This window comes from Sprattus sprattus, assembly GCF_963457725.1.
Source record: "Sprattus sprattus genome assembly, chromosome: 9".
NCBI classification, from domain to species: Eukaryota; Metazoa; Chordata; class Actinopteri; order Clupeiformes; family Clupeidae; genus Sprattus; species Sprattus sprattus.
Genome location: NC_137928.1, coordinates 23,094,022 through 23,117,721, shown reverse-complemented (window position 1 = coordinate 23,117,721; position 23,700 = coordinate 23,094,022). Strand labels below are relative to the sequence as shown.

General features: G+C 42.7%; 1 protein-coding gene across 1 annotated transcript in view; it reads right to left on the bottom strand.

The window, feature by feature from the left end:
* Window positions 1-17,623, bottom strand: part of plch1 (phospholipase C, eta 1) — a gene marked incomplete at both ends in the record, with an annotated part of 30,017 nt that extends 12,394 nt beyond the window's left edge. The window contains 10 exons of the mRNA XM_080845285.1: window positions 442-549; window positions 2,651-2,822; window positions 4,025-4,145; window positions 4,270-4,473; window positions 4,804-4,897; window positions 5,821-5,991; window positions 6,401-6,530; window positions 8,129-8,372; window positions 9,612-9,758; window positions 17,497-17,623. Coding sequence (XP_080701411.1) covers window positions 442-549; window positions 2,651-2,822; window positions 4,025-4,145; window positions 4,270-4,473; window positions 4,804-4,897; window positions 5,821-5,991; window positions 6,401-6,530; window positions 8,129-8,372; window positions 9,612-9,758; window positions 17,497-17,623 — 1,518 coding nt within the window. The remainder of the gene's footprint in view (window positions 1-441; window positions 550-2,650; window positions 2,823-4,024; window positions 4,146-4,269; window positions 4,474-4,803; window positions 4,898-5,820; window positions 5,992-6,400; window positions 6,531-8,128; window positions 8,373-9,611; window positions 9,759-17,496) is intronic.
* Window positions 17,624-23,700: the final 6,077 nt, after the last annotated feature.

Below are 23,700 nucleotides of genomic sequence, written 5' to 3'. Positions count from 1 at the left end.
TCTCCTACTGTTTGTAGGAAAAGAGCCAATCTAGACTGTTGTGTGCTGTTTCTGGATAGCAGCAAAGCATGCTGGGCTCTCGTCAGTCAACTCACTTTGCCCTAAGTTTGGCACAGCTGGTCTGCTGGGTACCATCATAGATATATGGGAATGTGGTGAAAAGGGTGATTTGTGAAAGAAAGCGTTAAAGAATACTTAGTGAGACACAAGAGACAGAGCAGAGGTGGAAATGATTTAACAATGAGAAAAGTCAGACTGAAAATAGAGACAAGGGAGACGAATGCAATGAGTAGGGCTTTTGGAAAACTAACAGCGAGAAGGGCAAAAGTTATGATAGGGAATTATTTTCGTCTGACCAAATCTGACATTTCCTCCAGCATGTATGGCAGTGGTCACCTGTGTGTGGGGGGTGGGTATGCAGTGTTCGGATATGACACTTACAGAGCTGTTTCTCAGTTTGAAGTCGTCCTCAATCTCATCGGCGCTGTCATCATCTGACACTTCCCCTTCTTCGGCGTCGGCTGACAGATGTGTGGGCAGACGCTTACCCTGCAGAGACACACCAGCGCAAGATCCCCCATGAGTGCCCTTTGATCCTCACAGAAAATGTAAAAAGACAACGTCTATTTCGAGGGACGAATTCTTACATCTTGCCCTCAGTAGGAATCAGTTACCCTCTGGAGGTATGACATTCTATTTATAAACCCATGTATAACTTTTGGGATCATAGCGGCGAATCTTAGGAATTCATCTCTACATTCTGTTTTTCGTCTCTCTAAAGATCAAGTGCCCTGTTAGTGAGGTACATGTATGTTGCCCATCTAACAACAATTCCTGAAATCAGCATATAATCCATTACATGTGCAGATGGAAAATACTCAGGCTCCTTTTCTTGGTATCAAATATAGCAATTTTCTGTCTCATTTTGATGTCTTTTCAACCGTTTTTTCTCCTTCCCTCCCTTTTCATGTAGCCAGTTAGGAGAAGTTCCTGAGGCACCTGATGCCTTACTCTCCATCTGTAACTCTGCCAGAAAAACAAGTCAACAAATGTCATCATAGAAAACTGTAATGGGAGTCTGATGAGCCTAATTTAAGAGGCTACCTCATACATATAAATGCGACATAGATGCAACAGCTGCCATTATAAGCTTGTACCCTCACAACAAGGCTGTAAAATGGTGGGATATGCAGAGAGAGAATGCAAATGAGTACCTTGGGGACAGTTTAAGTGACCTTGATAGGGAAGGAGTCTTTTTGAGCCAACCTAAGGGCCACCACCACTACTCTAACTCGCAGCATGTGACTTGGGGTCCTTTACAACCAAAGAAAGTCTAGACTTCAGTTTTACATCGTATGGGGGGTGGGGGGGTGGTATCCCCATCACTGGAGTGGGGCATCAACACCTCTATAGACAGCAGGTTGAGGGTGCTCTACTGTCCAGTCTTCCTAGAATGTTGCACATCCAGGTACTGATCAGTTCCTAAAGACGATTAGCTTCACAAGCTGGTACAGGGTTAAGCTACAGGGTCCTCTGATTGCAACTATAATAATATAACAATAATGTTGGTTGAAACTATCAGACCAAATGGTGTAGGAGGGCTGGATTTTCTGTATGCAATCTTCGGTCTTGAGACCAAGTTTAACCATCTGTAATTGCTCACCATCGATGGAGCCCATCATGTGAAGCCGTCTCGAGACGGCTCCATCTGACGTTGAGATGCTCTCATTAGGAGAAAGTCCCATGGGGTGGCAAGCTGCTGGGACCATCTGTCCTCACCTCCCTCAGCCGTGGCAGTGCCACCCACTGACTCCTCTCTTAAGGACCATCTCGCCCTTCTGCGCCCTGTCTCCACTCTCCGTGTCTGTCCACGCTATTAATAGATAGGGGGCTACTTATTTTTTAAGGCAACAGACAGTGGGGGAGTGCATACTGAATGTAATGGAGTGTGTTGCTCATTGCGCCAGAGAGGAAAAAAGGCCTTGAGGAATGCTGTTTTTGTTGTTTTGTTTAGTTTAGTTTTTTTTCTGCCCATCTGTGTGCCTCCGTGATCATTTAAGTGCAAATGTCTATTTGTGTGGGCATGTTTGCTTGTGCATGTTTGTGTGTGTGTGTGTGTGTGTGTGTGTGTGTGTGTGTGTGTGTGTGTGTGTGTGTGTGTGTGTGTGTGTGTGTCCATAATGGCAATTGGCCAACAAGCTATCATCCAGTCCTTATGACCAATTCTCATTCACACTTGCAATCTTCCATTACTAACACAGAGACCTACTTTTCCCATTCATCATCTGTGTCTTGTTAAAGAGGAATGAGGAAAATAAACATGTAAAAAAACAAAGCTCCTCAGAAAAGACACTCTAGAATGACACTTGACACAGAGTCTCTGTGTTGTTTTAAGGATTCAGGGGGAAGGGAGCATCTTGAACGTGGATTGTGTGAGAAAACTAACCTCTCGAGGGAGAAGTCTGAGAGGAAAGAACAGATATGATAGAGGAGGGACAGAGGAAAGAAGAGGGATGAATATAAAGGGAGGTTACAGAAGGAGGAAAGATAGATAAAAAAAGAGAGATAAAAGAAACACAGACGATGGAGAGGAGAAATAACAGATCAATAACAGGATGAAGAAAGCCATAAAACCACAGAAGTGCTTAACCTTTATAAGGATCTTGCCCCGCAGGCTGTTGGGACTGGGAAGCTGCTTTGGGTCTTTACTGAAAGCCTCCTCAACATCCAGCTTGTCCCCAAAGATTTCCCTCAGGTGCTGGGCAATCTTCTTTTGCTGCTGGATACTACAGTGATTCTCTATGGACAGGATGACCGGGTACCTGAAAACAGGGGTAGGGTGATGTTTGATGAATGTGGATATATGGCAGCTATTCCGCATATTAGAAAGTGACATATGGCACACCGGGATGCAACAGTTATACTCGCACCAGCCTTTCTCAGCTATGTCATTAACGTACATTCAAAGGGAGACAATCTGCAACACCTGTCATTTCCGGATCAAAGGAGAAATATGTCATAGATCAACACAAACTTGTCAAACTGATGAGAGTCTTTTTGCAAACAACCACTAAAAGGGGACAGGGAGCCTAACTCAGAGCCACACAATGAAACACTGCTACTGTATAGTCATCAGACGTGTGTAATATGTTATTCATGATTTATATACACAACTGTGACTTTCTTTTATGCTGTATAATCAGTTTCCTCAAGATTTTAACACAGTGATTGGGCCCAACATACCTAAGACACTTAAGTAAGAAGGTACTCTTAGAAACTCTCAATGTTCCCTGATGTTGTTCTGCCCGCATAAGAATCATGAGCAAACCCCATATTTCTCCACACCTAATTTTACCTACATGGCTGTGGGCGGGGGGAGGGGGGGTTGGGGGCACATCAGTGTGAGCTCAGAAATTAAATGACATATTTTGAATCCTTGCAGGAACACTGAAATTAAATGGCATCTAGAATGCGTCACTGTCTAAATGTCAAACCTGTCCTAGAGATAGGTCTGCCCTCAGGGCTTACGGCGGCTGCACATGGGGACTGAAGGAGACCTTAACCGTGGCCCTCACTAATCACACACACAACCACACACATGCATACCTGCACACAACCACACACTCTGCAGAGCCAAGGTGAATGATAGGTGTAATTTGCATGTGATTTGCACTCTCACTCCCTCTATTATGTGCTGCCATTAGTGAAAACAGGTGGTCGTGAACTGATAAAAATGTGTTGCAGAAATTCATATATCAGGACAGGACGGATGTTGGCATCTGTCAAATTTCTGGAACTACAGTGCTTTCATTCTGTATGCTGAAGGTTCTCATTAATCAATTAGGCTCACGTGCATACAAAATTAAGATGTTAAGTGTTAATAGCAATATCAGTGTGGGGAGTTCATAATGACTCAGAAATGCAGACCTTGTTTATACAGGCTTTCTAGTTGCCTACATTGCAAGACAGCACCTGCTGAATGTTAGAGAAACAGATAAAAAGGAAAGGGCAAGTTGTCACTTACTCGTTGTTAATGAAGGCATACTTGTTGATAGTCTCTACAACAGACTTGAAGGTGATCTTAGAGGTGAGAGTATAGCCATGCTGGACCATGGGCTCTCCGTCTGGGCCATCCCAGCAGTCAACTGCTCAAGAGAGAGAGGGGGCTTAGGAGACTGTATAGGTGAATGGATGGATGGATAGATGGACTGATAGACTGATAAGTGTATGAACTGAAACCACTGGCACGATGTGCATGAGTCTTCTTACCCTCCACACAGCGGCAGCCAGCCTGCAGCACCCAGGCATACATGTCCGTCTTGGAGTGAGAGAGGAGCTGGTCTCCAGTCAAGTAGGTGTTGTGGGAAGACGAGATGAAGTAGTTACACAGCGACTGATCCATGTCCTGGTTCACCTCGAGATGCATGGGATTAAATATGTCACATGTTGGACTGCGCATAAAACTGGTAAACCCTAAAGGATATGGAAAGAGAGCGAGAATGAGGCGGAGAGACGGGGGGCAGGCATCAGGGCTTACATAAGACCGTATTCTAGGTCATAAAAATGTATACAGTTATTAATAAAGCAATCATCCAATATTAAAATAAAGTACTATGAAATCCATTAGAGCACCACTCAGGGCTATAAAACTGTTTCAAAGTCGGAGGGAGGGCCTATTGAGGGTCTATCTATTTTAAGACTTCAATGCAGCAGAATGACCATAAATGAGCTGGCTTAGTGTTAAATTGTTATGATTATTATTATTATTATTAGGGGGACTATTATTATTCAGGCCGATCTCACCTTCAATCCCTAAAATTCCTTTCTGCTTATTCTCCTCTGAGTTTTCAAATTTATCTATGATGTCCAGGCAGCAGTCCACCGTCACATTTGGCATCTGCAGGGAGGAGAGTGGCATGGCAGATATTATTTATTTAACTCCTGTCAAACTCCTTTAGAGTTCATCTCTCATACAGGCTCATACAGAATCATCTTTCTTCTTCTTTTTCTTCTTCTTCTTCTTCTTCTTCTTCTTCTTCTTCTTCTTCTTCTTCTTCTTCTTCTTCTTCTTCTTCTTCTCCTCTTTCACTCCAACTGCTTGCCCCATTCCCCCAATCGCCTCTGCCCTCCTGATCCATATCTTTGAAGTGCACAGATGTCAAAGCATGACTAGTAGCTGGAGGAGTGCATTGTCCCGTTCAGCCCCCTGGCTGGACAGCAGTGTTTCTATCTATTTTTTATTTTAGAGCCAGTCCAGAATTTTGAGTGTATTCAGCCGAAAGAGGGGAGGGGAGGGGAGGGGAGGGAGAACTCAAAGAAGAGCAGAAAGAGCATTCATGCATAAGGCCAAATGATAAGACCAGAAAAGAGACCACAAAAAGGGAAGGAGGTAGAAGAAATCGGAAAGAAATGCTTTGCTAAAAGGCTGACACCAGAAAAGGTTTACGAGAATCCCAAATACAAAGCTGCAAGTCTGGCATGAAATTTATGTGAATTAGTCTATTGAAAATACAGGAAGGAAAAAACCAAGCCACAACCAAAAATATCTGTGGTACATTCCTCAAAGGAAGAGATTAGGGTCAGTGGACCATACAGAGTTAATGTGGGGACAGCAAGGGTTTTTATGAAATCAGGTTACTACTTCCTCACGATTACAATTCATTCCCAAAAATGCAGGCTTCCATATTCCAACTTGAAATCACATTAAACTCTTTGTACAGCTGCACCGTATGGATGGAAAATTTAAAAGGCACAGGTTTCACATTACAAAAAAGATTATACAAAATATGGTTTGTCATTCAATATCTTTGGAGTAGGAACCTTTTGCTCCACGCGTAGGAAGTTGCCCAGCTCCTCTGCTGTGAGGTGGTCTTTCTTCTCGCTGTAGCACATGAGCAGTAGGTACAGGTCACGGCGTAGGGACATCATCTTATAAAAGACGCTAAACTCCTCGAATGTGAGCGTGCCCTGTTGGTCATCTGTGTCTGCTTCCTGGACAGTAAAGGGACAGAAAGGTAATGACAAAGACACATTTGAGTTTTAAGCTCAAATATTTAGAATCAGTAGTGAAAATTGAGCATTTTATTGAAATCATATTTAAAAAAGGACAATTGGTGTTTCTTGGAATGCACTGAAATCAAACTTTCCATTGAGTACTTAGAAAAATGTAAAAGATGTCAGTACTGGCCTAACACTCTATCCATTATTCACACGATACACAGTAATCCTATATTACACTATGACGGCAACAAAAGTGACCCTGAAGAATATTGTTGCTCCTTTCTTCCAACTGCTCTATGAGAGACTTCCCCAAGTGCCTTGCTGTTTACTGGAACGCTTGGCACCTCTGTTCTAAATCATCAACACTACAGATTCTCTTGCCTCTCAACTTTTTCCTCACCTGAAACATCTGCTTGACTTTCCTACGAGGCAGGTTCACGTTCATTTTGTGTAGGAGCTGGTAGATCTCATCAATGTTCAGAAGGCCATCGCCATTCTTATCAGCTTCCTCAAATGTTTGCTTCATCCATGTTCACACGGGTTAAGGAAAAAACCACAAGATTATCCAGATTCTGTTATGTGCATGTGCATCTCACAAGTCCCAAAGTCAAAAGTGAGTGTAGTCTAAATGGTGAAGTACCATTGAGATAAGATCAAATGTGGGGCTCAGGCAACTGCTACCCCAGAACATGACTTTTAAAACATTCAAGTTTGCTACTCAGAGTCTAAAATCACTTCCTACTTTGTGTTTGATAATTAAAGAAAATCAACAGATGAATTACCTTCTCTATTCTTTTATTAGAGAAAAAGCTTTTTCTTGTCACAATTTTGACTTTCTATGAACAATGCAATAATCGATGCAGCTTGCATTTCAACATTTTTTATTTTTTTATTACAAAATCGATTATGAACTTTTCGAGACAGAATTGCTTTAGAGAGAATCGAGAAAAATCGAATAATCGATTTTTTTCCCCACCTCTACATGAAATGGTGTTTACCTTGGACACTTGGCAAAATGGGCCAGTCACAGGGGGAGAGAGTCTATTTTAGGCTCGGCTCATTCACAGCTCTTCATCAATATGAATACGCGGTAAAGGCTAATAAGAAGCCCAATTACTTTTTCTGTTTCTCAGAGGCATGGTGAATCAATTAATTATTCACACCAAGCCTATTTTTTTCCAATGACAGGATTCTAAAGCAGAGTAGATCAGAAGAAAACAACCGCATGCAGACAGTGTACAGAATATGGGGGGTCTAGAATAGTTTCTCGTGCACTTGATGCCATTAAGTCCGCACTAGGCCCTTTGTAATGTGTACACCATGCATACAAGCGAGTGTCAGTAGAAAATCACCTTATGGGCTCCATCTGAGACACCTCCAGACCATGTGAGTTTCTGGGGGCCGAGGGCAGATTCAATTCAGTGGATTATCTCAGCAAGTGCTGAAAATCTCATACAGCTGATGAGGCTGGTGGTCGCGGGAACAAAGCCAAGGATGGGGGAGGGGGTCACTGATAGTCTGTGTGTTTGAAAGTCATCCAAATGGCACAAGGGACCTGTAGCTGGCCATGACTGGCATACTATGACCAAGGCTTGAAAAGGCGCTGCCGTATGACAAGCAATATGGTTTTCACTTTTATTTTACGTCTGACCATAAATATGACAGTAAAAGATGCATAAGCTGCTTTCTAGAGTGCATTCTGTATTTCTGCCAAGAATGAACTAGCATACCAACAGGCCTCTCACTAGAGAGGAGAGGTATGTAGATGTGTTTGCCCCAAAACTCTTCACGGAAGCAAGACTGTCAATAAGCTCCTTCTAACACGCTCCATAACACCTTCAGCCTCGAGTGATCAGATCTGCTTAAAAATGCAGACACGGTACTCTGTGTCTTATTTCCGCTCACATATCAGATGATAAAAAATTCGGGCTATGGGAAATAAGAGAGCAAAAAAAAAAAAATGTCACAGAGAATTAGTTTTCCCCGGCGGTCAAATCATTTGCCAATTTCACACACCATAGACCATAGAACTCAACATGCGTCCTTATATATCTCTAAATCTACCACAGCTATTTGCAACCACTCATCTTCTTTACATCTCCCTGTAGGTTTGAGAAGAGAAGGATATTGGTCATGGGTGCGTTGTCTCTTGGCCAGTGAGTCCTCGTCACTAATGCCTGCCATCAGGTATCTCAGACCGGTCACCCAGGTGCGGGCTTCCTCTGCATTAGCGGTAACCAGGTCAAGAGATTCCATGTGGTTTCCGTGGTAAACGGTGAAGCAACAGGCAGGATCGAAGCTTCCTTCGGCTTGGCGGTGGAAGATGTCGGACTGGCGCCCTTCTGTGACCTTGTAGAGGGAGTCGATGGTGACTGGAGGGCAAAAAGACAAAGAGAGGAGTTGAGAAAAATGATCTCTTAGGATAAATTAGAGGGAAACGTAGGGAACAAAAGGCAAAACAGCAGACATTCAATGCAACATAAATAAAATATTATACAACACATGGATCTATTTGGGAAGACACACAATACCTCAGTCACACAATACCACTATTAGATACGTAAGTGTGCCAAAGGTATCAGGAACAAATTCATACACATTAAGGAAAACCGATGCTGAGATGAAAAATAAATGGATATGCCATTGCATTATATGCTTCGCCATTCTCTCTCCCATTCTTTCCACAGTCTTGGCAGTGACCCTTGTTTCTGCTGTGAATGTTCTGATTCCCTCCACACAGCCTCTGGGAATGAGGGCATTTGTGATAAATTGCACACTAATAATTCCTGACTTCAGGTTTACTGTCTGATACTGTGATCTGCATTCACTGAACACTCACTGAACACTTTCTGCTCTTTGAAAGGCTTACACATTTAAGGAGGCAATCTGATCCACACACTCATATCAAATAGATCTTATAATATTGATTTCAGTCTGCACTGTTTATCACACTAAACAGTCTCTGACTCCCAATCGAACCAGCTCTCAATACATACAATGGAGCGACTATCTGTGGTTTTCACCGCTTTGTAATTATGCAAATGGCGACGGACTAAGAGGCTTACACACGAGTGTCCCAATATTCACAGCAGTGTGAGACAAACAGAAAAAGAACAATTGGGTCTGAGCATTTTAGTTTGGAGACCTAATCCTCTATCTGGGCTAGATAACTTCCGGACTACCATACATGCAAATTTAGTATGACTTCCTTTGAGATGAGCTGAGTTTTGGAGAATTCAATTCAAACTGCAGCCAAATGTTTATAAAAGAAAGTCAAGTAAACATCTGGTCTTCCTTGCTTGGTTTTCAGTACAGCCTTGACACCCACACTAAATAATAACAGACATTGTTATTTCCTTGTAAACGAGGAGCCCAAAATTGATTTGAGCCTCCCATAAAGTACTTTTTCAATTTGTCCCCATCAATGTTTCACTGCAGTATGCCAGAGGTGCATAATGGTCTTAAATTGCATTAATTAATGCTGTAATGTAATACCCCTTGGGAGGATATTAAATAAAAATTCATCCACATCTTAAGATTTAAATATGTAAGATATCCTCCATCAAAGCAAATGCCCATTCCGTGTGGACTGAGCATGCTCAGAAACTTACTCTTGGCCTTCTCGCTCTTTCTGGAAGGCCTCCATCTGATGCAGGAGCGATGCTCGTCCAGGTAGAACAGACGGACCAGGCCTTTAGAACCATTCTTGAGCTTGACCATCTGAGTCCCAGACTGCATGACACTCATACATCGCTCGACTGAGAGAGGGGAAGAAATTCAAAGATATTACCTCAGATACATTATCAAAAGTTCACTGTGATAGACCATTATTCTCATGCTTCTTTGCTCTAACACAATAAACCACATGTAATTTATAGCACAGTATTACAAGCCTCATAGCATGGATTGGATATATATTTCATTCCAAATTTGAGCTTGCTATAAGAAAAACCTCAAAAATATTTGGAGAGCCAGAGAGTAGGATCATGGCTGGAATATACGATGTAGAAATGCTGTAATTTAGGGGGAAAGTGAATTCTGTGTGCAACATCAGACATAGATTTTTGTCTGGATGTTTGAGCATTCCTCTGCCTGCCTCTCCCTGAACTCACATCTAAAGAGAAACACCCTCATCATGTAGGTGCAATAGAACACGGCCGTTGTAGCACTTCAGAGACAGAAAGAGATGACAAATATACGTATCTCTTCACTCTCATTCTCATATGAGGCATCTGTTTCAGAAACTGAAAGACTGAAATCATTTTGAATCAGGGATCTGATCTGAGCCAGCGTCTGTCCCTTAGAAACACACAGAAACACTTTCACTCACACACACACACACACACACACACACACACACACAAACACACACACACACAAACACACACGCACACACAAACACACCCACATACAAACACACACACAAGCACACACAAACTGTTGAAAGCCTTCTCCTGCATGCCTGTGGAGTATTGCTGTGGAGCTCAGGTGCCCAGAGCCAGGTGTGCAAGGATAATTACGCTGCAGCTGAAGCCCTTTCACTCCGGGCCCTGGAAGAGACCCCCCACCCACTCACCCATTCCACAGTGTGCATGAAAGGAGCCAGATCTCTCTCCCCCCGACACCTTCACCCTCAATCACCCATTTATTATGCCGCTGACACAGATTACTGAGCAGTTGCTCCAAAATCTTGAGCTTTGATGGAGGAAACAGAGAAAGGCTTCCGCTCGCTGGGAACGTCAGCAGCGTTGGAAAAAACAAACCAGGGGGATCTCAATCTCTCACATACACACATGCACACACATACACACACATCCACACACACACACACACATGCGCAGACACACTTCAAACTGTCATTCCAGACAAGTCTTCTGACTTCAATCCAGGAGATCTTTATCAGACAAAATCAAAGCGCCATGCTTTTGCTCTGCTCCTGTTGTGTGGCTTTTTTTGACGCATGCAGACATCAACCCACTGGAGGAAAACACATGTCTTCTTTCTCTCCAAACACACGGGCGTTGGGGCTCAGACAGAGAGGAAAATGTGTGACTGTGCGCTCCAATTCACTGAGCCCAGATTCCAGGTTCCAAGGCCCGGAGGTGATGGGGGCTTCATCTAAGTTGCTTTATTTGGGGAGGCGCCAGCAATGGCTTACAGCAAACACAATGACACCCGTTGCCATGTTTGGGAGGAGCACTTCAACATGGAGGACTGACAGCACAACCGATACCATAACACGACAGTGTGTGCCTACCATTCCTATCCTCGCAGCCTCTTCCCGGCCAGCTGAACCATTCCCACTTCGCCATCAGCTTCCCAGAGACTGGGCTACAATCCTCAATCCAATTATCCGCTGCCATGTGCATGAAAGACAAGTTCTCCATCACCCCCTCAGCCTCCTGGTCTTTATATAGACCCAACACAAACATGCGCGCGCGCACACACACACACACACAAACACACACACACACACACACACACACACACACACACACACACACACACACACACACAAACACGCGCGCGCACGCACACACACACACACACACACACATACACACGCAGTCATTACAGTGCATGAATACAAAAGTAGGGCATCTTCAGGCTGTATTACACTATCTGCAGCCATGAATGTAGCTGTGTCACTCACATGCCAATTCAAGCTAAAGGATTCCACACAATATCCGCTGACACACCAGGGAGATGGCTTTATATTCGCCCAGTTCAGTATCAGTAATAGCAACTTCATTCCATTCAAATTGAATGACTGCAGTAGAAGAGCAGCTTCATTTGGTGCATATGGTTAATGTAACTGGATTTATTATGAAGGCCGGATATGTAAGGCAGTGTGAATAAATGTCAAGACAAAAATTCACTGGAGGGAGCATTTAAGTGTTTGGTGAACACAACAAAAAAAGGCTCCTCTTGATTTTGGGACTTTATTTCTATGTGTTTTAAATACACCTCATCTCGTGTTCATTATAAATGAAGCATTGCCTTTATGAAAGATTCAGGGCAGCCCGCAGTTAGCCAGCGAGTTGACTGACTGCAGCTGAATCAAACACTTCTGATCTCCAGAAGAAAGGGAAAAAACACTCTCTCTCTATCCTAATTGGATTTTCTTGAGCTATTCTTTTTTCCTTCTAATCCTTTGACTACTTGGGAACTATTTTAGTTTGTCATGCATTAGTTGTGCCTGTCCTTTGTCTGTTTCATCCTGAATTAATTCAAAACAACATTATGGTTCCTTAGTTTCTCATAGAGGAAAACACCCATTTCTTTTTCAGCACTGATGCATGATCTTGCCACCGCACCCTTCTACGCCACCATCCACCCACTGCTGTCAAGCACTTTACTACACCTCTCCACTCCCACAACCATTAGGGCTGTGCCCACTCACTTCAGCTGCAGTGCTGTTTCTTTCAGTCTTCAGAAGTTTGCACGTCATGCTTCTCCATATCAGCTTACACAACCCTAGAGCCACAAACGAGCCTGGGAGCTCTCTGGCAGCTCAGAGCACTTGCGATAGGGCCCCCAATGGGGGTATTTATTAATTACTGGGATGACAAAAGCCGAGTTTACCTAGAAAAAAACAGGAAAGCAATAGAAGCCATACCTCTCTGATCATTTAGTGGTGTCATAGAAATATTCTCATTATAGAAATAACCATGACTTTTTGATTAAGCCAAACTGATTTCTAGGTAAATTATTACTGGCAAAGCTGGCTTATTATGGCACCTGGCCTTGGTGTTTCCTCTTGTAAAGGTCAACCAAACCTCTATACACAGCACCACACAGTCACAAATGCCATGTCTCGTCTGTTTCATTGATGATGACTGTGGAGAACTGTGTTTTCTTTTAAGGATTAAATCATAATGGTGTGCTTCCAATACACTAACAGTTCACAACCACCACTGAAAGAGAAAGTCACTCATTGAAAGAGAACACTTATCAATGACCAATATTTCCTTGTTGCTTGCTTAAACAGATTTCACACCCATATTGCAAAAATAATGATGGCCCATTTCATATACGGTAACATAGAAAAAAAAATATGTTTTACACGACATTATTTTCCATGTACATAAGTAGGGGGCTGTGTAGTTCCTCTGAGCTGTGTTGTTGCTGTTAATGCTGTGAGAGGATAATTTATGCCTCTGTCTCATGTCTAGTATTAGAAAACTCAGTTAGCTGACAAGAAGGGTTATTGTTCAATGGACCAACATCCATTGAAGAAATAAAATGACTCCTGTGCTCACCTTCAGTTTAAAACACCTCACAACCTTTGGCTTTGTCAAAAATCATACAAATCAATCTGTGGAAGCCATGTTATAACACATTCATAAATTCAATTCATTTTAGGTGGGTTCGAAGAGATTTCTGAGGCTGCAACAGTTCTTGAGTGAGTGGGAGCGAGGCAAGTTCTCATTGACCTTAGGGTTAATCATTACATTCACTGCCTGTTAAGGAGGATTTTATTTTAATGAGATGGGATTGAAGGGGCTGAAATTACAGTGAGGCTAAAAAAAATCACCTTTTTATGAGCTCCTTACAGCCCTGTATGCAGCTTCAGATACAATGGCATGCAAACATTCCCCATGCCACTGGCTGCAACACAAGCCAAAAGCTTGATCAATCCACCCCCGTGCCGTGCTTAACAGTTGAAGAGGTTCTTTTCATCAAATTCTGCACCCTTTTTCTTCAACCAAACTATTTTAACTTCAACATCAGTCCACAGGTCTCGTTTCAAAAGGATTTATACCGTGGGGAATATAAGTATTTGAACCCCTACCGATTTTGCAAGTTTGGCCACTTGCAAAGAATATGGATATGAAATTCTGCACCCTTTTTCTTCAACCAAACTATTTTAACTTCAACATAATTCCACAGGTCTCGTTTCCAAAATGGATCAGGCTTGTTTATACAGTGGGGAATATAAGTATTTGAACCCCTACCGATTTTGCAAGTTTGGCCACTTGCAAAGAAATGTGTGATCTATAATTGTAATTGTAGGTCTATTTTAACAGTGAGAGACAAAATATCAACATCAACAGTTATGAATTGATTTGCATTTGATGGCGGCAAATAAGTATTTGATATGTATGTTCCTTTGCAAACTTCTGACAGTGAATCTTGTGGCAAGGATGCTGGAAAGGCTTTCTTCTGATGCCTTTTCCATGAAGGTCATATTTGTGCAGGTGTCACATTACAGTAGAAAGGTGCACCACCACCTCAGAGTCTGTCAAGTCTTCCTGAGGGTCTTTTGCAGTCAACCAGGAGTTCTGATTGGAGTTCCCTTGGAGTACTTGCTTGTTCAACTTGACCTCCTCCAAGCTTTTCTAGCCTGCTCATGCTTTGTGATCATACATTTGGGGCATTTTCAGCATGCAAGGCAGGAGGCTTGAGGAGTCAGTTTATTTATAAAGCTTAGACATTTGCCTGGCCTTTCCTAATGATGACTCTGAACCAGCCATAGCCCTAACAAGCTAATTAAGGTCTGAGACCTTGGTAAAAGTTATCTGAAAGCTCAAATCTCTTGGGGTGCCCAAGCTTTTGCATGGGTAGCCTTTCCTTTTTTCACTCTAAAATTCACTCTAAAAACTAAAATAATACACTAGTCTTGCTCAAAATGCCGAAAAAGAATGTTTCATCTCTTTTGGAGTTCAGTTCATTTTATACTTACTGATTTTATACTATTCACAATAACAAAGAATGTTGACCAGGGGTGCCAAAAACTTTTGCATGTCACTGTATACTGTGTTTGTCATCTAAATGACGACTCAAACAAACAACGACGACAACAACAAAAAAGAGACACTCGTTGTCCTCATCTTCCCCTCCTTATTCACTCCTTGCCCTTGCCTTCTCCTCTCCTCTGACTCCAGTCTATTCACTCTAACAGAGTCATGTCATTAGCCTCTCTCTTCAGCTCGTTTAAACCCAATTAGCAGTATGAAGAGTAAACCTTCACGCCTGATTAGAGCTCTACAAATCTCCATCGAGCCTCCACTGCCAGGCCAGCAGGATGGAGTGCTCATTAGGTTCCACAGATGGGAGAGAGGACCCCGTGAAGGCAGAGCCTCAGGTGGCCCATCTCCCACCTGGGTCTCAATAGCCACTAGAATACACGTCACGAGTCTCAGTATTCCTGAAACAATCCATTCTCTCTCACAGGGGTCTCTACATGTGGCCGGTCTGTCTTACTGTCCACATATTCACTTATATACACAAGACACCCATCACACGCAAAGACCGACACACACACACACACACACACACACACACACACACACACACACACACACACACACACACACACACACACACACATACAGAGGAACACAAACATGCACACACAAAACACAACACACCCAAAGTTTGCCAGTGTGATTGTGGGACTGGTAAAAATAAACAAACACATATGAGCAGGCAAAGTAATGTGTACAGCTGTCAATGAGGTTGAGGAAAAGTGTGTGTGTGTGTTTGTGTATGTCTCTTCTCCCATTTGTGTGTATTTGGGGGGGAAGTAGGAGGCTGTAGGTGTTAGGAGGGGGGTATAAAGTGAACTAAGTGTCCCCATTGCTCCTGATGTCAGCAGACAGAAGAGATCAAAGCAGCTGTGTACAGCAGGGGTACAAAGGAAATCAGAAGCAGGATAATTGGGTCATAAAGCCTCAGCCTCTGATGCCTACATCCACAAAGCACACTGCCCACCCCCACACAAGCACAGAGGCTCAGCACAGAGCAAAATGGAGAGGGAGAGAACAGGGACATGAATAAAGGGAGGTGAAGAGTGCCAAACCGGAAAGGACGGAAAAGATTGACCTAGTTTGGTAATAAAGGCGTATATGCTTTCCAAAATATAGTATTATAAAGATGAGTGATACAAATCATCCATTTGAAAGATGCGACACGCCGGTAAAAAGGAAGACATTCATAATGTGATGCAGCAAGGAGACACCTGTTAAAAGTTTGGCCTTCACTCCTCAACCCTAGTTTATGACACACCAAAGACAAAGGCTGTACACCGGTAGCTTCACACCATTTTCACATGTTGAGAAATGGTATGAAGTACAAAGCAACACAATCAGTTTTTAATGGAGCTATTGAAATGCACATAACTTCACACCACATTTACACTGTGAGGCAGGCAACAAAAAAAGAAGAAAGACTGACTGGTTCAAATGGAGTGAGGGCTATAAAAGCCTGATGATAAATTCATATCCACTTATCGCAGTTTTTTTTTTTTTGTGTAACATCATCTGATAATACGGTCTGGTTTCCACTTTTAGCATTGGTATTCAGCTTCTCCTCCCTACAGGGCCAACAAATATAAAGGCACACGATCAGTTGTGACAAAACTATATACGAAGAGTCAATGAAAACCTTTCTTCAAAACCAGGATGAAAAAATACCACTCAGTTACATGCTACTGACAGATGCACAAACATACACACACACAGACACACACACACACAGGACTACACTAAGAGTGCTTTTAGTGTACTGCATGTTACATTAACCCTTAATGAGATGATGTTTCTCTAGAGAGATTAAACGTTTACAACTCTACACAACATGCATGCAACAGACATGATATTATAGCTGAAGTCTAAGCCTAGCCAACATTCTCAGATACTGAATTCACCATTAACTATTCGCCTGAACAGTTTATTATGTTGTATATGGTATAATTGTAATACTTGACCATCAAAGGGTACTCATCACATTTCTGTGTTATCATATATGGTTTATGAGATCTGATGCAAAATACATGATGATGTATGATAGAAGGTAAAGCGGCAGTCTTGGCAGTCACAAGGCGTTTTTTCAACAACAAAAAAAATGTCAACACCTTCAGTTCTGGACCCTAGACTGTTAAAGTGCACAAAGTTTCCTTATTTCATGAAATAGTAAACATATCACCTCAAATTTGGCACACATCGCCTTGACTCAGGTCTACAGTTTAGCATCATAAACAACAACTCAGTCCTGTAAATAGCTCTGTAGCATGTGCTTATGCTGTTTGCATTTAGCGTTTGCTGCCATCAGTCGGCAAGGACACGAGCCAAAGGAAGAAACCTGTTTCGCAAAAAACAGGGCACCTCTTCTCATAAACAGCCCTAATACACACACCCTTAAAAGGGCATAGAGGGATAATGGGAAATAACCTGCATCTCAGTGTCCCAAAAATAGGCAATCCAATTGGAAGTTCCTCAGAATTGTTAGGGGCTGGCTGAAGCCTGGCTAGTAATAAACTACCAGCTATTGTAGAGTACATTAATCCCTTTTTAACATTCATTTCAAAGCTCAAATGCTCAACAACATAAAAAATCATTACAAAATGCCCGTTTGACCATTTCATACCACTGAAATTAAAGCCACAAAGCACAAACAAGCACAGATACAATTACTTTCCATGCACAGTACTACACACATAGACGTCCACAACATGAGCTCATCCACACAGCTCTCTATCAGGCTGTATTTTACCTGAATATGCTAGATGACATTGGTATGGTATGGCCAGACTGCCGCCAATTTGGTAGATTCTCCTGGCAAGCAGACAGGCAGCCGAAGCCACAGCTGACCGCTGCACATGCTCAGGCACCGGCTCCATGGCACCTTCACACACGTCTCAGGCACACTGACCACACGCTCCCCATCCCTGGGCAAGAACCCTCCGCTCGTTGATCCTGTTTCCCTCACCCAAGGACCCTCCTATTGGTCATCTGCCAGCTCTTGTTCCAGCTGTTGTGCACGGGGCCCTTTGAACTTTTGTTGATGGGTCTTTGACCAGCCACGGATTTATCCACGAGATCTCCATATCGCATAATTCATTGTTGTGGACGAGTGTGTGTGCTGGCAGAACAACTCCTCCGCTGAAGTGAACAGATGTGGACGGAACGATAATCTGTGTGTGATGACATAATACGTGCGTAAAATGTGTGATTACTCTTAGAGACCTGATGAGGCGGCTGTGTAGATATTCTTTTCAGACTGCGTGGTCAAGAGATTAGAGCAGGGGAAGGCAAGTGCTGAGAGAGTGGGGAGGAGACCACAGCAGATCAATGGAGATCGATCTTTCAGACCTGAGGGCTTTAACTTGATGGGAGCTTTAGTGAGCAACAACTCTTACAAAGTGTATGGACACAGGCATGGTGCACATAAATGTGTGTGTTGGGGTGCTTGCGTGAGTGTGTGCGTGCATGCATGTGTGTGTGAGTGAGCATGTCCTCTCAAAGCACTCCATCTTGTCAGACATGGTGCCTCGAAAACAGTTAAAAAAAACACAGATGTGGTGCCTAAATGTGGACCTGTTACATGTAACAGTGGTCGTGATGTCTAAATGTGGACCTGTTACATGTAACAGTGGTCGTGATGTCTAAATGTGGACCTGTTACATGTTACAGAAATGATGTCTAAATGTGGACCTGTTACATGTTACAGTGGTCGTGATGTCTAAATGTGGACCTGTCACATGTTACAGAAGTGATGCCTAAATGTGGACCTGTTACATGTTACAGAAGTGATGTCTAAATGTGGACCTGTTACATGTTACAGAAGTGATGCCTAAATGTGGACCTGTTACATGTTACAGAAGTGATGCCTAAATGTGGACCTGTCACATGTTACAGAAGTGATGTCTAAATGTGGACCTGTTACATGTTACAGAAGTGATGTCTAAATGTGGACCTGTTACATGTTACAGAAGTGATGTCTAAATGTGGACCTGTTACATGTTACAGAAGTGATGCCTAAATGTGGACCTGTTACATGTTACAGAAGTGATGTCTAAATGTGGACCTGTTACATGTTACAGAAGTGATGCCTAAATGTGGACCTGTCACATGTTACAGAAGTGATGTCTAAATGTGGACCTGTCACATGTTACAGAAGTGATGCCTAAATGTGGACCTGTAACATGTAAAATATGTTAACCAAGGAAACATCCTATTCTTTGGTGTATGTGGTGGTACCATAAAAACAGTGAAGACTTTGCATTGCATGTGCATGTTGTAATGTCATATTTCAAGACTGTTGCAATGCATGTACATATTTCTTATCGTCATCAGATTAATTTCACATCACCGTATGGTACATTACAAAAATGAGAGGAAAAGCTGGAGGTGGTCTTGAATACTTCCTCTGTTTTCTGTGCAGCAAACAGGCTGTTTCCATTTCATTTTTGCCCCATCTCTCTCTCTCTCTCTCTCTCTCTCTCTCTCTCTCTCTCTCTCTCTCTCTCTCTCTCTCTCTCTCTGCTATACTGAAATTACAGATACTGAAGAGATTAAACCCATCCAGTTATGAAATTAAATTAGTCCACTGCTCTGTTGCCCTACCTATGGGATTTGATTACCACTCAAACATGGGAACTGATTGGTATGGACCACTTCATTGGACAGACATCCAACCAATAATTTTGCTTTTTTAATAAGTCATACCACTTTCGAAAAACACCCTGATCCTGAATAAATGCGGATTACATACCAACAGAGAAGGTAAACCTCCCTTTGAACCACATGTCAGTGTAATTATTCATGGTCCTTCATATTTTATAAATAACTCATAGATGTGAGGTGGCATACATACACTCTCTCTCTCTCTTTCTCTCTCCATGTGTGCAAAGGAGCTGTGAGAAAACAAACACCCACGATGTCAGCCCCACCAAGGGAAGCCCAGTGCCTGGTGAGAGCACTCCTCCTTGGCTCTGCCTGCTAATTAGAGACAATGAGGATGCTAGAGCTGCCGCCACTCCACACATCTATTCTCAGGAGACCCTCGGGTGCCTCCATCCAGCCCCAGTAAAAACAACAGCGCTGCGGCATAATGCATTCATGGCCGCCGCTACCGCATGCAAGCGCATGTAACTCCCACAGTGGGCACCCCGGCTCCTCCATCAAAGCATGGCTGATGCTTGGTGGTGGGGGCCAGTGTTGATGTGAGGGGGTGGGGGGGTTTCTTATATTCCCTCTGTCATTTCCTCCACCCAAAGCCACGATGAGGCTGCGCTGATGCAGATATCTCTCCAGGCAGGCACAGGGCCCTGTGTGATCTCCCTAATCTCCACCAGTCCACACACACCACACTTTTTTCCAACAGTTTCACCAACGGGGCAGTTCTGAAGGAACAGTGGCATATGCCAGGCTTGCCACAAATACTGATGGCCATATGTTTGTGTCTTGGTAAAAATGTAATTCATGTGACAATTCCTTTTCAAATCAAATGCAAGAATTATCATTTAGGTAAAAGCAATTCTTCATAATTTGATGCACTCTGAAAAATTGATTCATTTTAATGTATGTGCGTGTCTTTAATATATGTGCGTGTCTTTCCACCAGATAAGAATGGCAAAGGAAAGAGAGGAGGAGAGAGAGTGGAAGAGTCTCTCACTTGGTTCTGTGCCCCCGAGCAAAAAGAGTCTTGCAGAGATACATCATTATCAGCAGAATGGCAAAAAAAACACATTTTACATGGAAAACACATTTTCTCCATGTGGAGAGCACTTGCAGTGGGTGGAACACTATCATGGAGACATATCAAAATTCCCTGCCTCCTTGTGCTGTCACCAAACTACACAGCATTGTCTTGACATATAAGCAACAGCACAAAGGTCAGTCATTAGAAATAGTTTCCAAGGCTAATAAATACATTGTATCCTTCAAAACCTGCAGAGCATCCCTTGCCTCTCAGGTTCTTCATGTTTGGCCATGTTTGCAACTAACCACAGCACTGTCAAGACCAGATCACAGCAGATGGTGGTGATTGGTTCATGGGAGGATTATGTGAGGAAGGGGTTCAATAACAACAAATGATCTAATGCGACCATTTCTGCACATCTAACATCAATATACAAATGCTAACTGAATGGCACAAGCTGATGCTAGCACACACACACAAATATTTCCAGAGACAGACAGGCAAACACACACATAGAGACAGAGAGAAAGAGGTAGAGCAAGAGAGAGAGAGAGCGAGAAAGAGAGAGAGAGAATGTGTGTGGGAGAGACAGAGAGAAAGAGAGAGAGAATGTGTGTGATAGAGAAAACAGGGAGAGAGACAGAGAACGTTTCATAAAATGTTTCTGGGTTTGTCTGGCTTCCAAAGCACTGGACTGAACACAAACACTAATATGCACTGAGGACGTAATAGCAACTAGAAAGGAGTCTTGGCCGAATTTTGAATTGAGATTTGTAACGATGGATGTGTGGACTTCACTGCGCAAAAATAAAAACACACATACACAAATAATTGGATCACGTGCGTATCCATTAACCAGGTATTCAAGTTCACAACCCTGTCTCCAGATGCCATAACTGTTCAAGCTCAAACAATGGTTCACAAATCAAACATTATCTATAAACCCTTTGCCGTGCGAAGACCTACTGCTATAGGTAAATCGAACATCATTTGCGCCTTATCTTCCGAGTTGACAAACGCCCTATTGCAGGACCTTGGACAGTTCCACTCCGCGCCAGACCTCCAACATAAAGTGTTGGTGGACGTTATGTTTTCCACAAGTTTATTCCAAAAAAGGACCATTAATACACAATCAGTAACATGGACATAATACATGTCCACCTAAGCAGAGGTGCTGACCTACTAACAGTGTTTTAAAAATGATCAACCTTTAAAAGGTTTTCTCAGGTTTTCACATTTGACAAGTTATTGACTGTTCGTCAAGACCAACTGTAAACACGCAGAAGGATGGCATAGTCGAATCCCTGATTAAAAAATAATGATAAACGCTAGAATGATAACCATAAAACAACGCAAATCAGATATCCATGCCAATGAAAACTAGAGAAGAATACAATAAAAAGTGATTAACTCTTTGTAAATAGTACTCACCCTTTTCAAGACTGATATTTTTGAAAACTTCAAGTTCTGCCATTACAGTGTATCGCGGGCGTGCATGACTTTAACCAAAGAATCCCTCTCCGGAATGTGGAATGTAAAGGGATGTTGTCTGAGTCAACGCGTTCCTCCATTTATTTTTAACATAATTTCAAGAAAAAAACGTTCATTCAAAAACAAAAGCTTAAAGGGCTACTCCAAAATAGAACAAATGAAGAAAATAATTGACATTCATCCATTTTATTTGAAACTGCACATCCGAGACGGATTAACAGTGTACTCCGAGCAGTTGAGGCTTCGCGGGCTTGGTCTGTGCTGACTCTTTTCCTCAGTCTCCCTCTCCCAATACCCGGACTTGCTTTTGAGATTCCCACAGAGCCTATCCGATATTGCTAAACCCATCTGACTCAAAACATTTGCGAGAAACCGTTTTGAGGGAGAGGGAGTGGTGTGTTGCAGACAAGTCTACAGGTGAACAATATCTCATTGTACGGGCGACGTTGGAGCGTATGCAAATACCACTTGTTAATACACATCGTCTTCTACAACGTTTAAGATGTATTATAAACGTGACAGGCTTATGTTAATGAATGTGTTGAGTAAAAGAAAGGACAGTTGTAGCGAATTTGGGAGGCATTGAAATGTACATTTCCTAAAGGTTCGACAGCGCAAATCAGAGACAGCTCTGGGCCACTTAAACGCGCAAAAGCATTTTACAGACAAAGTGAGTTTTATTGTGTAAAACAGACTTCGACGCTTGACATAACGGTCCGCCAGTTCAAACTCCATGTCAATCACAACCCGTGTCATTGGCTTTAAAATACGGGTTCCTTCTCATGGAGGAATATTAAAATCAGCCGGACTGCGCAAATTGACAAATTAATTGAGTTCAGCTGCTGAGCAACAAATGGGCAATCATTGTGATGAGGTGCACGCTGGGTAAAACGGTTTTCTATAACAAAACCTTGTTTAGATCAATACCACTGATTTCGAAATCAGCTGAGATAATAAAGCTGTTGATCCACCGAGGATAGCGAAACACAGCGTGGTATGAACAATGTCCTCCACTGTGCGGAATGAATAACGTTTGATACGTTGTGATTGGACATACTGTCAAGCAAGGCCAAGGAGGCAGAGTATATATTCAGTGAAGGAGTCCAAGGTCTGTTTCATTTGTTACTAATTGTTCATTATGTTTCATTCGCGCGTCAAATCATCGTGTGAAACTACAAAAGAGCTCACCATGAAACCAATAGGGTCGATCAAGTGAAAAAATACATAATACGGTTCCTCAGACAATGCATGAGATTTTCCCTTTTGAGTCCGTGAAAAATTCACAGGGGCTTTAAATGTAGCTTATTCGTATTGTGGTTTCCAACACATGCTAATGGTCCTCTCTGGAAAAAGCAAGGCAGATTTGGACTAAAACAACTTCAAACACTCACAATCTAGTGAGGCAATCAGATGACCGATATAAGAGATCTTAGTGGTACCAATCTACGGTATTCATCTGAGTAACTGCATTTTTTTTCATGTCATCCCATGTAAAACAGTGTGTAAAGCTGATGTCAATGGGCACATTGATTATGTAATGAGCTGGAAAATTGCAGCAATGTATGGCCCAGAGGAGTCCGCCACATCATGGGTCATTACATCTCAGTGGCCCAGAAGACAATAACATCCCCAGCTGTGGCATATGAGAATGAATGATCAGCTCTAGATATCAACGCTGCACTCTTCACAGTAACTATCAGTTGGTCCCTGGCCTCATTCCCAAGGGGATGCAAAACTGAAAAGGGGCGTGTGGGCTGGCTACTATGTAGGCTCTTAATCTGA